At 42.6% G+C, this 13,395-nt stretch overlaps 1 protein-coding gene and 1 long non-coding RNA gene across 3 annotated transcripts in view; both read left to right on the top strand.

Annotated features, from left to right (window-relative positions):
* The window catches only part of CTNNAL1 (catenin alpha like 1), a 56,580-nt gene that overhangs the window by 28,767 nt on the left and 14,418 nt on the right, over positions 1–13,395 (top strand). For both annotated transcript variants that reach the window (XM_083624628.1, XM_083624627.1), the window contains exons 7-11: positions 367–567; positions 3,090–3,176; positions 4,679–4,837; positions 6,854–6,946; positions 9,796–9,946. In XM_083624628.1, coding sequence (XP_083480754.1) covers positions 367–567; positions 3,090–3,176; positions 4,679–4,837; positions 6,854–6,946; positions 9,796–9,946 — 691 coding nt within the window. The remainder of the gene's footprint in view (positions 1–366; positions 568–3,089; positions 3,177–4,678; positions 4,838–6,853; positions 6,947–9,795; positions 9,947–13,395) is intronic.
* On the top strand, positions 578–2,561 carry LOC310767637. The gene is made up of 2 exons (XR_014550993.1): positions 578–1,740; positions 2,110–2,561. It is a non-coding gene; the product is annotated as an uncharacterized lncRNA (long non-coding RNA).

Genomic DNA, 13,395 nt, shown 5'->3' with positions numbered 1-13,395 from the left:
ATATTATGACCAATATCTTAAGCCCAGTACAGTGGTACCTCGAGTTAAGTACTTAATTCGTTCCGGAGGTCGGTTCTTAACCTGAAACTGTTCTTAACCTGAAGCACCACTTTAGCTAATGGGGCCTCCTGCTGCCTCCGTGCCGCCGGAGCACGATTTCTGTTCTTATCCTGAAGCGAAGTTCTTGACCTGAAGCACTATTTCTGGGTTAGCGGAGTCTGTAACCTGAAGCGTATGTAACCTGAAGTGTATGTAATCCGAGATACCACTGTACTTGGTTCACAGCTCTTAACTATTACAGTACACTTGTTAGTCTTCTATTATTTTTTGAGGTGTCTTCATGGTTCTCCCCGCCCTGTTTCTTAGAATAAGGTGGAAGGATTGCGGGAGAATCTTTATCTTCTGTCAAAGGAAAATCTTCGGGCAATGCTGCGTGTTGTCCTCGAACACACAGAGGACTTTACTGATTCTGCTTATACTAGCCACGAGAACAGAGAGCGCATCTTGGAACTGTCCAAGCAAGCAAAGATGGAACTGGAGCAGCTGGTGTCAGCGTGGATGTATGCTGTAAGATTTTTTCTTTCCCCCCCTAGCATTGCTGATTCATTTACGTTTGCTTGAAAAGAAATACAGTTCAAGGGCAATTGGCAGAGAACAGCTTGTTTGATAACCCTAATAACATCCCATTACAATATTGCAAACATCATAAGTTAATTATAATCCTTGCCGTTGGTTTTTTAAAACGTTGTTTTGTTTAGTTGTGTTTTGCAGTCGTTTACAAAACCATAACTGAAACCAGATATAAACACACACTAATAATTGGAGATGCACAGATACACACACACAACACACACACCTCTCACTGTTGGCTAATACAGAAAAATACACTTGTATTGGACATATTTATTTGTCCTCTGGAGTCTGATTAACCTTTCCATTAACATTGGCTTGGTAGCCCCAACATATGGTTTGGGAGCACCAGATGTTACAGCATGGCTAATGCTAAATAGATGTGAAGGCTGGATTAAGATGGTTGGGGGCTTTGGTGCAGTTCCCAAAATAGGGCCCCTTTCCCCCAAAAGGTAAACATAGAATAATGTACCACAAAATAAGACTTGTGGTATCTTGAAGACAAACAAATTTTTATCTTCAGGTTTATGGTACAAACTTTCATGAACTAAAAATAAATAAATACTTGAGCATGTACAGTTTTGCATCTAAATTCACATAACTCATTGTTTTGCTCACTTGGGTCAATATCCAACTCTCGGCCTAACCTGCTTCACCTGTTGTGAAGACACAACAAAAGGTGTAAAATGGCGGCACAATGGGTGCTTGTATCATAGACAACAGATTTTGGTTCCTTTAACCAGAGTGATGCATATTTGTAGTATAAAGGACCATTATTTTTCTGACCACCCACCGCCACCCCCAGTCTTAATCTGGCCTGCTGGTTGTTTGTTTTAGATCTGTAAATCCAACTTGTAAAATCATGTTTGAATTGAGCTTACCCCTAGGTTAGTTTGCACAGGGGGTTGATTCCTCATTGGACTGGGAGCGGGGACTGCGGAACGTAGAGCGATCTTTCATTTTATAAATGTTTTTGTTTACTTTTTACTATTTTACCAATGGACTGTGGGCCACACCTCCAGTAAGTACACACGGTCTGTTTCTTCCCCAATCTGTCATTTTACAGAAACCCTGCAGGGTAGGTTTGGATAAGAGAGCAAGTAGCCCAAGGTCAGGGACGCAGGTGGCGCTGTGGGTTAAACCACAGAGCCTAGGACTTGCCGATCAGAAGGTCGGCGGTTCGAATCCCCGCGACGGGGTGAGCTCCCGTTGCTCGGTCCCAGCTCCTGCCAACCTAGCAGTTCGAAAGCACGTCAAAGTGCAAGTAGATAAATAGGTACCGCTCTGGCGGGAAGGTAAACGGCGTTTCCGTGCGCTGCTCTGGTTCGCCAAAAGCAGCTTAGTCATGCTGGCCACATGACCTGGAAGCTGTACGCCGGCTCCCTCGGCCAATAAAGCGAGATGAGCGCTGCAACCCCAGAGTCGGTCACGACTGGACCTAATGGTCAGGGGTCCCTTTACCTTTACGTTTAGCCCAAGGTCACTGGTGCACATAATGTCATGGGTTTCCAGGACGCTTACCTTTTATGCTGCACTAACGTACACAACAAACAGAAGGGACACGAGTGGCGCTGTGGTCTAAACCACTGAGCCTCTTGGGCTTGCCGATCAGAAAGTCGGTGGTTCGAATCCCTGCGACGGAGTGAGCTCCCATTGCTGTCCCAGTTCCTGCCAACCTAGCAGTTCGAAAGCACGCCAGTGCAAGTAGATAAACTGGTACTGCTACGACGGGAAGGTAAACGGTGTTTCCGTGTGCTCTGGTTTCCGTCACAGTGTCCCATTGTGCCAGAAGCGGTTTAGCCATGCTGGCCACATGACCCGGAAAGCTGTCTGCGGACAAACGTTGGCTCCCTCTGCCTGAAAGCGAGATGAGCGCCGCAACCCCATAGTCGCCTTTGACTGGACTTAACCATCCAGGGTGTTACCTTGTTTTTAACACAACAAACAAATCACATGGTCACGATTGGCTAACAAATTATTGTCTAACAGAAGTAAAGTGGATTCCTCTGTATCTTTAATTCTGTGACAGAGAAGCATGCCGGAAAAAGCAGAATGTATATAGTCGAACCCTAGTATCATGGAATTGTAGAGTTAGAAGAGACCCTGAGGGTTTAGGGAAGTTTTTAATATTTAATTCTGTATTGTTTTTAACACTCAGTTGGAAGCCGCCCAGAGTGACTGGGGAAACTCAGCCAGATGGGCGGGGTATAAATAATAAATTATTATTATTATTATTATTATTATTATTATTATTATTATTATTCAAGAATCCCTGTCCCCGCTTACTCCAAAGAAAAGTCTCACTTTGTTCAGGGAGCTTAACTTCCAAATCAGTATGCATAGGGCCGCACCTTTTACTTGCAAACCCATGTTTGAATTATGATTATGACGGTGAATTGTTTGAACGACTGAATTGCCTAAAAACCCATCCTGCGGGATTGGGAATTGTTTCTCTCCAGCAAAGTCAGAGGAAAAAGGATGTCACGGAAGACCTGGAAGTAGCGATATTAAAAATGTGTCAATGTATGACCGAGCTTCAGAGAGAAGTAAGTGCAATTCAGTACAATCTGCAGTAAATTTCGGGAGCTTCTTGGGCTTTGATATGTGTAACTTTCTGAAAAACAAATCCTTGGCTCAGCAGATATATAATCATGTGATGGTAGTTCCAACTAATTGAATCTAGCACTTGAGCCTTTTTTTATATTGCGAGATATAGGTAGGTAGCCATGTTGGTCTGCTGTAGTTGAAACAAAATTAAAAAATTCCTTCCAGTAGCACCTTAGAGACCAGCTAAATTTATTATTGGTATGAGCTTTCATGTGCGTGCACACAAAGAAGTATCTGAAGAAGTGTGCATGTACACGAAAGCTCATACGCTGTGGGTTAAACCACAGAGCCTAGGACTTGCCGATCAGAAGGTCGGTGATTCGAATCCCCGCGCCGGGGTGAGCTCCCATTGCTCGGTCCCTGCTCCTGCCAACCTGGCAGTTTGAAAGCACAAAATGCAAGTAGATAAATAGGTACCGCTCCGGCGGGAAGGTAAACGGCGTTTCCGTGCGCTGCTCTGGTTCACCAGAAGCGGCTTAGTCATGCTGGCCAGATGACCCGGAAGCTGTACGCCGGCTCCCTCGGCCAATAAAGCGAGATGAGTGCTGCAACCCCAGAGTCGGTCACGACTGGACCTAATGGTCAGGGGTCCCTTTACCTTTACCTTTAAGGTGCTACTGGAAGGATTTTTTTTTATTTTATATTGCGAGGTTATCTTGAAGTAATTGCCTGCATAGAAGCCTGCTAGCATGACCTGAATACACACATTGCTAAGTAATATTTTAGAATTCAGCCTAGCATGGCTCGGGTTTTATTCTTTTTATGTAGTTTATTGCCCAGTCAATGCTCTGGTAGCACCTTGAGCTGTGGCATTATTTAACCTAAGTGCCGGTCAGGGTGTTTCTGGGAGCCCCAGGTAAGCTGCTCTGAGTCCACTTTAGGAAGGACAGCTAGACATATGTATGGAAAAATAAGACACATCAGTTTACAGTTAAACACAACTACCAGTAAGGGATGGAAGGTTGGGTTGGAGATGCTTAACTGACCTGGGAGGTGAGTTGCTGCTGCTTACTGGGAGGGATGGTTCGGTGGGGAAGGCAGCTCAGTACAAGTGCTCTGGTGGAGCCAATCCAGTGTTCCTGTTGTTGTGCGGGCACAACAATGTCCCCAATGCACTGCTGCCTCACCCCTCAGCTTCTGGGTAGCCAATAACTCCAGGAGGTCGGGCAAACATCTCTGCCCCACCACGCTCTGTGAGACTGATCGCAATTCTTTAATTATTTTTTTGTGATGAGGAATTGGAAAAAGAATGATGCATAACGATGGAAGTTTTGTACATCTCGCCCAGTCTTAATTTGCTCTGAATTGTCCACCACAGGCAATCTGGTGTTGTAACCTACTGGTTTCTTTCTTTCTTTCTTTCTTTCTTTCTTTCTTTCTTTCTTTCTTTCTTTCTTTCTTTCTTTCTTCTCCTCCTCCCCCCAAAATATATACATCAAAGCTTCACAGTGCAGCAACATCTGTCGCAGCAGACGTGATAAAATACCATTCTGACCACCTTGTTCTGAAAGCTCTGAAGATCTGCGGGACAGAAGGAAACATAGAGGCAGTTGCAGAACACAGCTGTAAGCTCTCTGAACAGAAAGAACAGTTAATTGAAGTAAGTTGGCATCATGTTCATGAACATGTTCAAAAATGTTTTAATATTAAGATTTAAAGCGGTCTTGAGTTTTTGTCGGTTTGGGGCACACCTGTGAAATTTGTGCAGGTTCCGACTCCACATGCATGCCCATGCCCCCACACCCCAGGGCTGGGGCATCAGTTGACTAGGCTGTTAGGCCTTGCAGTACCACGGTTCTCAAGTTTGCCTGTTCTGTGCTTTGCCTGGACTCAGGGATGGGGGAGCACATTAACATAAAGGTAAAGGGACCCCTGACCATTAGGTCCAGTCGTGGCCGACTCCGGGGTTGCGGTGCTCATCTCACTTTATTGGCCGAGGGAGCCGGTGTACAGCTTCCGGGTCATGTGTGCAGCATGGCTAAGCCGCTTCTGGCAAACCAGAGCAGCGCACGGAAACGCTGTTTACCTTCCCGCCAATGTGGTACCTATTTAACTTCTTGCACTTTGATGTGCTTTCAAAGTGCTAGGTGGGCAGGAGCTGGGACTGACCAATGGGAGCTCACCCTTTCGCAGGGATTGGCTTCCAGTACGTTTCCGAGCACAATTCAAAGTGTTGGTGCTGACCTTTAAATCCCTAAATGGCCTCGGTCCAGTATATCTGAAGGAGCGTCTCCACCCCCATTGTTCTACCCGGACACTGCGGTCCAGCTCCAAGGGTCTTCTGGCGGTTCCCTCACTGCGAGAAGCCAAGTTACAGGGAACCAGGCAGAGGGCCTTCTCGGTAGTGGCGCCTTCCCTGTGTAACGCCCTCCCAACTGATGTCAAAGAGAACAACTACCAGACTTTTAGAAGACATCTGAAGGCAGCCCTGTTTAGGGAAGCTTTTAATGTTTGATATATTACAGTATTTTAATTTTTTTGGGAAGCCGTCCAGAGTGGCTGGGGAAGCCCAGCCAGATGGGCGGGGTATAAATAATAATAATAATAATAATAATAATAATAATAATAATAATAATTATTATTATTATTATTATTATTATTATTATTATTATTATTCCGTGCGCTCCGGTTTCCATCACGGTGTTCCGTTGTGCCAGAAGCGGTTTAGTCCTGCTGGCCACATGACCCGGAAAGCTGTCTGTGGACAAATGCCAGCTCCCCGGCTTGAAAGCGAGATGAGCACCGCAACCCCATAGTTGCCTTTGACTGGACTTAACTGTCCACGGGTCCTATACACATTCTGTCAGTGGAGGTAGAACGCACTATGCTGGTAGCTGTTGCTGCCTCTTGTAATGCATATCAGAGTTGCAAATCATGTTCTTAGGGTATGTTCCTGGTCCAGATGTGGCTTCCTAGGAGGTACCACCTCTGTTACCACCCTTAGAGTTGAAAGGGGAAATCTCATACGGGGCATCAGACCTTGTAGGTGGGTCACCTTAGTTGGGGAGTTTTTATATATATATATGCTGCCCCTCTGCCTTGTTCTACAAAGTGGTGCTGTAGTGAAACTAGTTTCTGACCTTAGTGTATTATGGCTCTAGAATCAACACTGTGCAAAATGACTGTGGGGCCACTGCAGCCAAGCTTCCAGTGCTATTGATTTAGGTGGGAGCATTGTAGAATTGTAGAGTTGGGAGGTTCATCATTCTAGAACACCCTGCTGCAATGCAGGAATGCTAAGCATGTTCAGGGGCCAAGCTGGAATCGCATGCTGGATTTCAATGTCAAATGTCTAAGGAGCAGGAGGAGGAGGGAGAGAATTGGAGGAGACAGATAAGATTAGCCCTTTGCCTGGCTACCCAGCTGCACATTTGCACCAGCTGAGGCAAAGAGAAAGGTCTAGGAGACCAGAGTTCAGGAGACAAGTGATGGAGGGGCAGGGAAGTCAATCATTGCTCCTTTCCCCTTAGCTTTTTAGCTGTTCAGCAGAGAGCCAGGTTTCCATCAGCAGTTTTTGAATTCTAAAAGCTTTCATTTGGCACCAATATAATTTCTACGTTGTCTTTCCATAACAATCCCATAATTGGTAGGTGGCTTTTCCTGCTTCATTTCCTAGATATGTCATTTATTGAGGCATGTCTCCGGAACTGAGCCGCTGGAAATTACTTGTCTACATGCAGAAGACACTTTTCACGTGACTGGGCCTCAGGTAGGTGTCATTTTTACCTTGCGGTGTTGAAAGGGATGCTTTCAAGGCAGACGTGTGCTTGCGGAATCTCATTTTGGACACATCCAGCTTTGGAAACAGCATAGCTAGGAGGCATTGAACTCCTGTGCCGTAAGCTTTTGGGTGATGACCACTAGCAAGAGCTTAGCCTCTATCGCTGCTGCAGATTATTATTTTTCCTGTATCAAATTGAGGAGTTCTGATGTTACCTTTTAATCAGTCCACCTGCTCATCAGTCATTACACATTCAAGCTGATTTCCTTCATCTAGCATATCAAATTAAATGGATTTATACAGTGGTACCTCTGGTTACGTACTTAATTCGTTCTGGAGGTCTGTTCTTAACCTGAAACTGTTCTTAACCTGAAGCACCACTTTAGCTAATGGGGCCTCCTGCTGCCACCGTGCCGCCAGAGCACAATTTCTGTTCTCTTCCTGAAGCAAAGTTCTTTACCTGAAGCACTATTTCTGGGTTAGCGGAATCTGTAACCTGAAGGGTATGTAACCCGTATTAACCCGTATGTAACATGTATTAATGTGCATCAGTATTACTCCCAGTCTACATGGACTTTACAAACGGAGACCAATTTAATATCTCTTCTTCTATTTCACTATCTCTTAGTTCCTTTCATATAGTATGCCATATTTTTAAGCAGCGTCCTTTGTGAAGGAGCCTAGCAGTGAGCACTTTTGCAGCTGTGAACAGATTCCATTTCCGCTCTAGGCACTCTGAACTAGTGATGTTAAATTCTCAAGAATAATCCTTTGAAGAATATTCTCGATTAATGAGAATATTAAAGAATTTTCATTTAAAATAGGAGAATATTCAATTTAATGCATTGAAAATGATATAATTTTAATGCTCTTTAAACCATTCTAAGGTGATGGCACCAGTAATTGTCATGTTAAGTAATTGTCATCTTCTGAAGAAGTGTGCATGCACACGAAAGCTCATACCAAGAACTAACTTAGTTGGTCTTTAAGGTGCTACTGGAAGAATTTTTTTTTTGTTTTGACTATGGCAGACCAACACGGCTACCTATCTGTAACTGTCATGTTAAGGTTTGGTATAAGGAAACTCAGTAGCTAAGTCATATTTTATTCTTCCATTAGAACATGTACGTGTTATAGGACAAGTCAAAAAATACAATTGGCATGTTAAGGTTTGATACAAGTAAATTCAGTAATAGGCTATCTTGTGCTTCTAATAGCTCTAACACTTAATAACTGTTTTGGTGACTAAAACACAGCTTGATGAACAAAACTATATGCATACATATAAAAAAGAAGCCATTAACATTAAATATATTATCATTATATGATAATATATTTCAGTATGTCAATCTCTGGTAAATGGCACCTTGTACCATTGAATGGCACTACATAAACCAGTTACTGGCACCAAATAAAAATATAGAAATGTCAACTGTTTAAATCAAGGCCACTTCACATGCTGTTACACATAATTGTATAGGCCTAGGTATTTTAAGTGTATAAAGCATTAAAGCTACTTTCTGTAAAAAATAAAATAAAAAAATCACACTGTATGGCCAAGGCTATAGAATTGCTAAGAATAAGATCACACCAAAATAGAAAAAAGGCTATTACATGTAGCTGAAATGCATACGAATTCAAATGTTCATCAAATTAAATGAATAGCATTTTTAAAACTAAAAAACTAAAAATGTTTTCTGTAGCTCACATTTCAGAACTGCCAGTGGTGAATGACGCAATACCCAGTAATGTAACTGGATAAAAAAAAATCATTATTCATTACTTAAACTGGCAGTATCACAGCTTGACTTACTGTTCACTAGATTTTTTTTAATGTGAGTTGTAAAACTGGTTCTTACATTAGAATTTACAGTTTGTGGAGAATATTCTCCGGAGAATATTCTCACCTCACATCACTACTCTGAACACACGACATCCTTTGCAAAGCATAACACTTTCAGCACCAACCCAATCCCATTTTTATTAATCTAATTTGATTTTGCTGGGGTCAAGTACTGGTAGTTTAACCCTTTGGAATGATTTTCTTCAGTGTTATAGTAATTTTGCGGTTAACACCCACAGGGAATTCTCTCCACAGAGAGGAGAAAGAATACATACCCAAGGCTAGTTCCTGATTCACAGACTGTAGTTTATTATTAATATCTGTACTGGACCATAGTGGAAGGCCATAATTTAGACTTGCTCTGAATAAATGAGGCTACTTTACACCAGTCAGACCATTGGCTCATGTATCCTGATACTGCTTTTTATCCAAAGTGTTGGCAAGTTGTCTTTGCTGCAAATCCTTTGTGCTAAATTCTATGTGAATTCCATATTAGATGGATTTCATGAACATCTGAGTAGCAAAATTGCCTTGGGACAAAAGGGAATGTTAGTTTTAGGATCATTTTTAGTAACCAGTGTTCCACAGGTGCAGTATAGTTTACGTGGAACAACATCTGGGCTCACATCTGCAATACTGCACATCTGTGATGTGATAAAGCGCTTCTTACAGACGTTCTACCAATTTCGGTAAACCTTTTTTGCCTTTAATATGAATATATTATGTAAATTAATAATAATCTGTGAAATTGTCGTGATTAATTATATTAAGTGGTTTTTCTCAGTTCACTCAATTTAAGAAAGCTGTTTGTTCAGAACAGTTTTGCACAATGTGCTCCCGTTGAATGCCCTTAGTGTTTGCAAAGCTGTGCCAAGCAAATGCTACAGCGGCCCTTTTTAAATACAAATGAGAGGCTGTTTATTCTTTGCCTCTGGGGGTGGATGCTGATTAGCAATTTCTGGTTACATGGCAAGATCTGCTTTGTTTCCTTCAGATAATTTCTGCTGCAGAAACCCTGACGTTGCATCCTTCCAGCAAGATTGCAAAAGAAAATCTGGATGTGTTCTGCGAAGCCTGGGAGTCACAGCTGACTGACATGTCCTTGCTCTTAAGAGAAATCAGTGATGTGTTTGAAGGAAGACGAGGTGAGAGAGCTGTTCTTAGATGCAGACAACCTACTGTCCTTAAATACAAGCTACCAACTTACAGCACACGCGTATTCTGAGTACCCTGGCTGTTATGCAAGATGGGTTTGAGGATCGAAGTTGAATCCTTTATAAGGTCAACAAAGGACAACTTGGAGTCACTTAACATTTTACGCAGCTCCATAGGTACCCTCGTATTTGCTACGTTGCAAATTGTGAAGCCTGCAGAGCAAACGCGCAGCTCCAAAAGCAGCAGATACATGACATGGAGGCCCAGTTGGCAGAGCTTCTTGGCGTATGTCCACTGAGTGTTTAGAAACACGTAATTTACTATTGCATTTATTAGCCCAGCAAACTTTGGAGTACCCATGATGCTGTGCTAGTGTGAATTAGCTAAATAATAACTCTAGATAGTCACTCTGAATCAGTCTGGTTTCACCTTTTCAGGGAAATATTGGCTGTGCTAGCACGTAGCGCTAAACCATGGTTTAGTCTTATGAGGATGAGTTACAGGGAGCCATGGTCTCAACATACTCCCTGCTCCATTTGTGTGGCTGGAAGGAGCAGCTTAAAAGATTTTCATACCTGCTTTAGAGCTTTTTATGATGTCCGTACATGGGGAGACTGCATTTAGTTTTAGCTATGGTGATGATGATGATGATGATGTTGGTATATAAATACGTATGTTCATCTGAAGATCACAGGGTGGTTCACAACATAAATATACAAAATGAGAACACAAAATATATAAAAACAGACCAATAACCCCTCTCCAAAGGCCTGGGTATAGAGAAACATTTTTGTCTGGCACTGAAAGATATGTAATGGTTAGTGTGAGCAAGCCAGCTCCGAACCCATAGCTTATAAAGCTAACTTGCTCTCACTAAACATAGTTAACAAAATTTACGGTTTGGACAGAAGTAGAAACTTTTGGCCTCCTTGCAGCTGCGCCAACAGGGAGTGGGTGGTACGGAAATCTTAGGCTCACTGCAGCTCATGCTCATAATTCTAGCCGTGGTTTGTTGTTCACGTGCAAACCAGGCTAACGAGTATGATTTTGAGATTGAGCCTTTTGTAAATTCGGGGTTCCTTGAATCTGACAAGGAACATTCCATAAGTCTGGTGTGATCATGCTCACAGTTAATGCTTTAAAAGAAGTGAGTTTGAGCTTCGCACCTCAAGGAACCCTATCTCTTTGGACTGGACAACTGAGGAGCCCCTGCTAGTCAGCCTTGGAGCTCCTGCACATTGCATAGGATTCTGGGGGATATTCCTGGGTGCATTTTCACTTCTTGGGCCTAGCAGTTGCTCCGTGTTAATTGGGGTTATATTGTATGATGTACCCTGCAGTTTCTCCTGAGGCTACACTTTGCAAGGAAGGCTTTTTAAAGTAGCTTGTCCAACACTGAGGAGCCCTGATAAACCTTTGAAAGAGTTCCCGGGTGGTATAGATTGAAAACCACTATTTTAGAGGGATACAGTGAGAGTACTTTATAGGTTTTGCTTTTTATGGAGATGCAGCAATAAACTTTCAAGCCTTGATTTCAGGAAATGCTTAGTAATACAAAACAATGGAAACATTTATATTTTTTTTGCGAGGGGGTTGTAAAGAGACGCCTTTCTTTCTGTCTGACCTAAACTGTCCAGTGTTCTTGCAAAAGAAACACCCTTTTATTTCTGTACTGTCTGCTCTCATTCTGTTCGCTCCACAATGTAGTGAATGTAGCTATTTGATTTTTAAACTGCTATCCTTTCTGCTCGGATGGGATCTCTGATGACTCTACGCAACTTTTGGCCTATTTTCTGTGGTGGGTAAGTCACCTGGTATTTGTATGGCATGTAGAAAAGAAACTGTGAAAGAGCAAATCTCTCTCTTAATGTCTTGCCCGAGGCATTGTTCAGTGTTAATTTATCAAGAGACTTCTCATTTCTAAGCATAATTTTAATTTTCTTCAGATAAGTTTAATTCCAGCTTCTCAGTTTTATGGAGGGTTTCACCATGGCCCCATTGAATTGTGCCACACTTCATTTTATAGAGATGTAGCATTTGATGTATTGATTCAGTTGCGTGTTTTATGGAAAACTCAGGGCAAAGAAATTAGGTTTGATATTAGAGCAAAACCCAACATACAGTGGTAGCTTTTACTGCAGAGTGCCAAAGGGGAAGTCTGTGTTTAGTCTTTTATCCTCCTCAGTTTCCTATTGCATTTCTGCTAAGAGGGCCAAGATCTACAAGTGTCCTAACCAGTGCTTTTTTTTTTCCTGGGGGGATGCATACCCCTAAACATTTTGTGAATCTTTGTACTTTTGTCCATTTACTGTATTTATTTTCCCCGATTTGAACTACAAAATGGTGGTTTTCTTGAGTCAAAATGAGAGTACCCCTAAACATTTTTTTAGAAGAAGAAAAAAAAGCACTGGTCCTAACTATCTTGGACTTGTATATCCTGACTATCTTGGACTTGTATATTAGAGAGCCAGTGTGGTGTAGTGGTTAAAAGCGGTAGACTCGTAATCTGGGGAACCAGGTTCGCATCTCCGCTCCTCCACATGCAGCTGCTGGGTGACCTTGGGCTAGTCACACTTCTCTGAAGTCTCTCAGCCCCACTCACCTCACAGTGTGTTTGTTGTGGGGGAGGAAGGGAAAGGAGAATGTTAGCCGCTTTGAGACTCCTTCGGGTAGTGATAAAGCGGGATATCAATACCAAACTCTTCTTCTTGTATACCTGTGAAGGTATAGGAACTGTGAAGTGTGGCTGGAAGCAGAAGCCATATAGAAACAGAGTTCACAGCAATGGAGAAGATCCAATTGTAGCTTCTGCTTCAATACTACATCAGCCTTCACCCATAGTGACATATACAAGTAGGCCTCCTCCTAGATTGCTGTAGGGCAGGATGCCTTAGCAGTTCTGTAGAAGAAGAATTTCAGCAAGTGCAGCACTACAGCTGCAGGACAAGCAGTTGCAACCTGCCAAAATTATTCCCTTTGTGCAAAGAGCCCTTTTCCGAAGCTCCCAGTTAAGTTCTCTACAGCAGAGCTCTCTTGCATCCTTAGCATAATGATTGATCCTATCCAGGCAGGAGGACAACTTTGATGTCCTGCTTGGAAGTTTGGTTTGAAAGAAGAACTGTGCATTACCCAATCTGGCTGGCTAGTGCTGCAAAACAGCCATTTGTCATTATGCATGCTTTGCTTGCTAACAATGGGAGCAGTTTCCCCCGATCCTTCTGAAATGGGTATCTATTCCTGTTTGTCCCATGGTGGGCCATTGGATCAAATAGATATTTACAAAAGAAAAAGAAATGGCTTGAGGTATATGAGTGAGTGCTCTTTGGATATGGCATAGTGAACAGGAGATTGTGTTCCTATTTCACCTGTTTCATTTCTATTCCTGAAGTATATTTAAGAGAACCAGAAGCACATTCGAGACAAGCTTCTATTTTGTCCT

Source organism: Podarcis filfolensis (genome assembly GCF_964270895.1).
Source record: "Podarcis filfolensis genome assembly, chromosome: 7".
Lineage (NCBI taxonomy): Eukaryota > Metazoa > Chordata > Lepidosauria > Squamata > Lacertidae > Podarcis > Podarcis filfolensis.
This window is presented reverse-complemented; position numbering and strand designations above follow the sequence as displayed.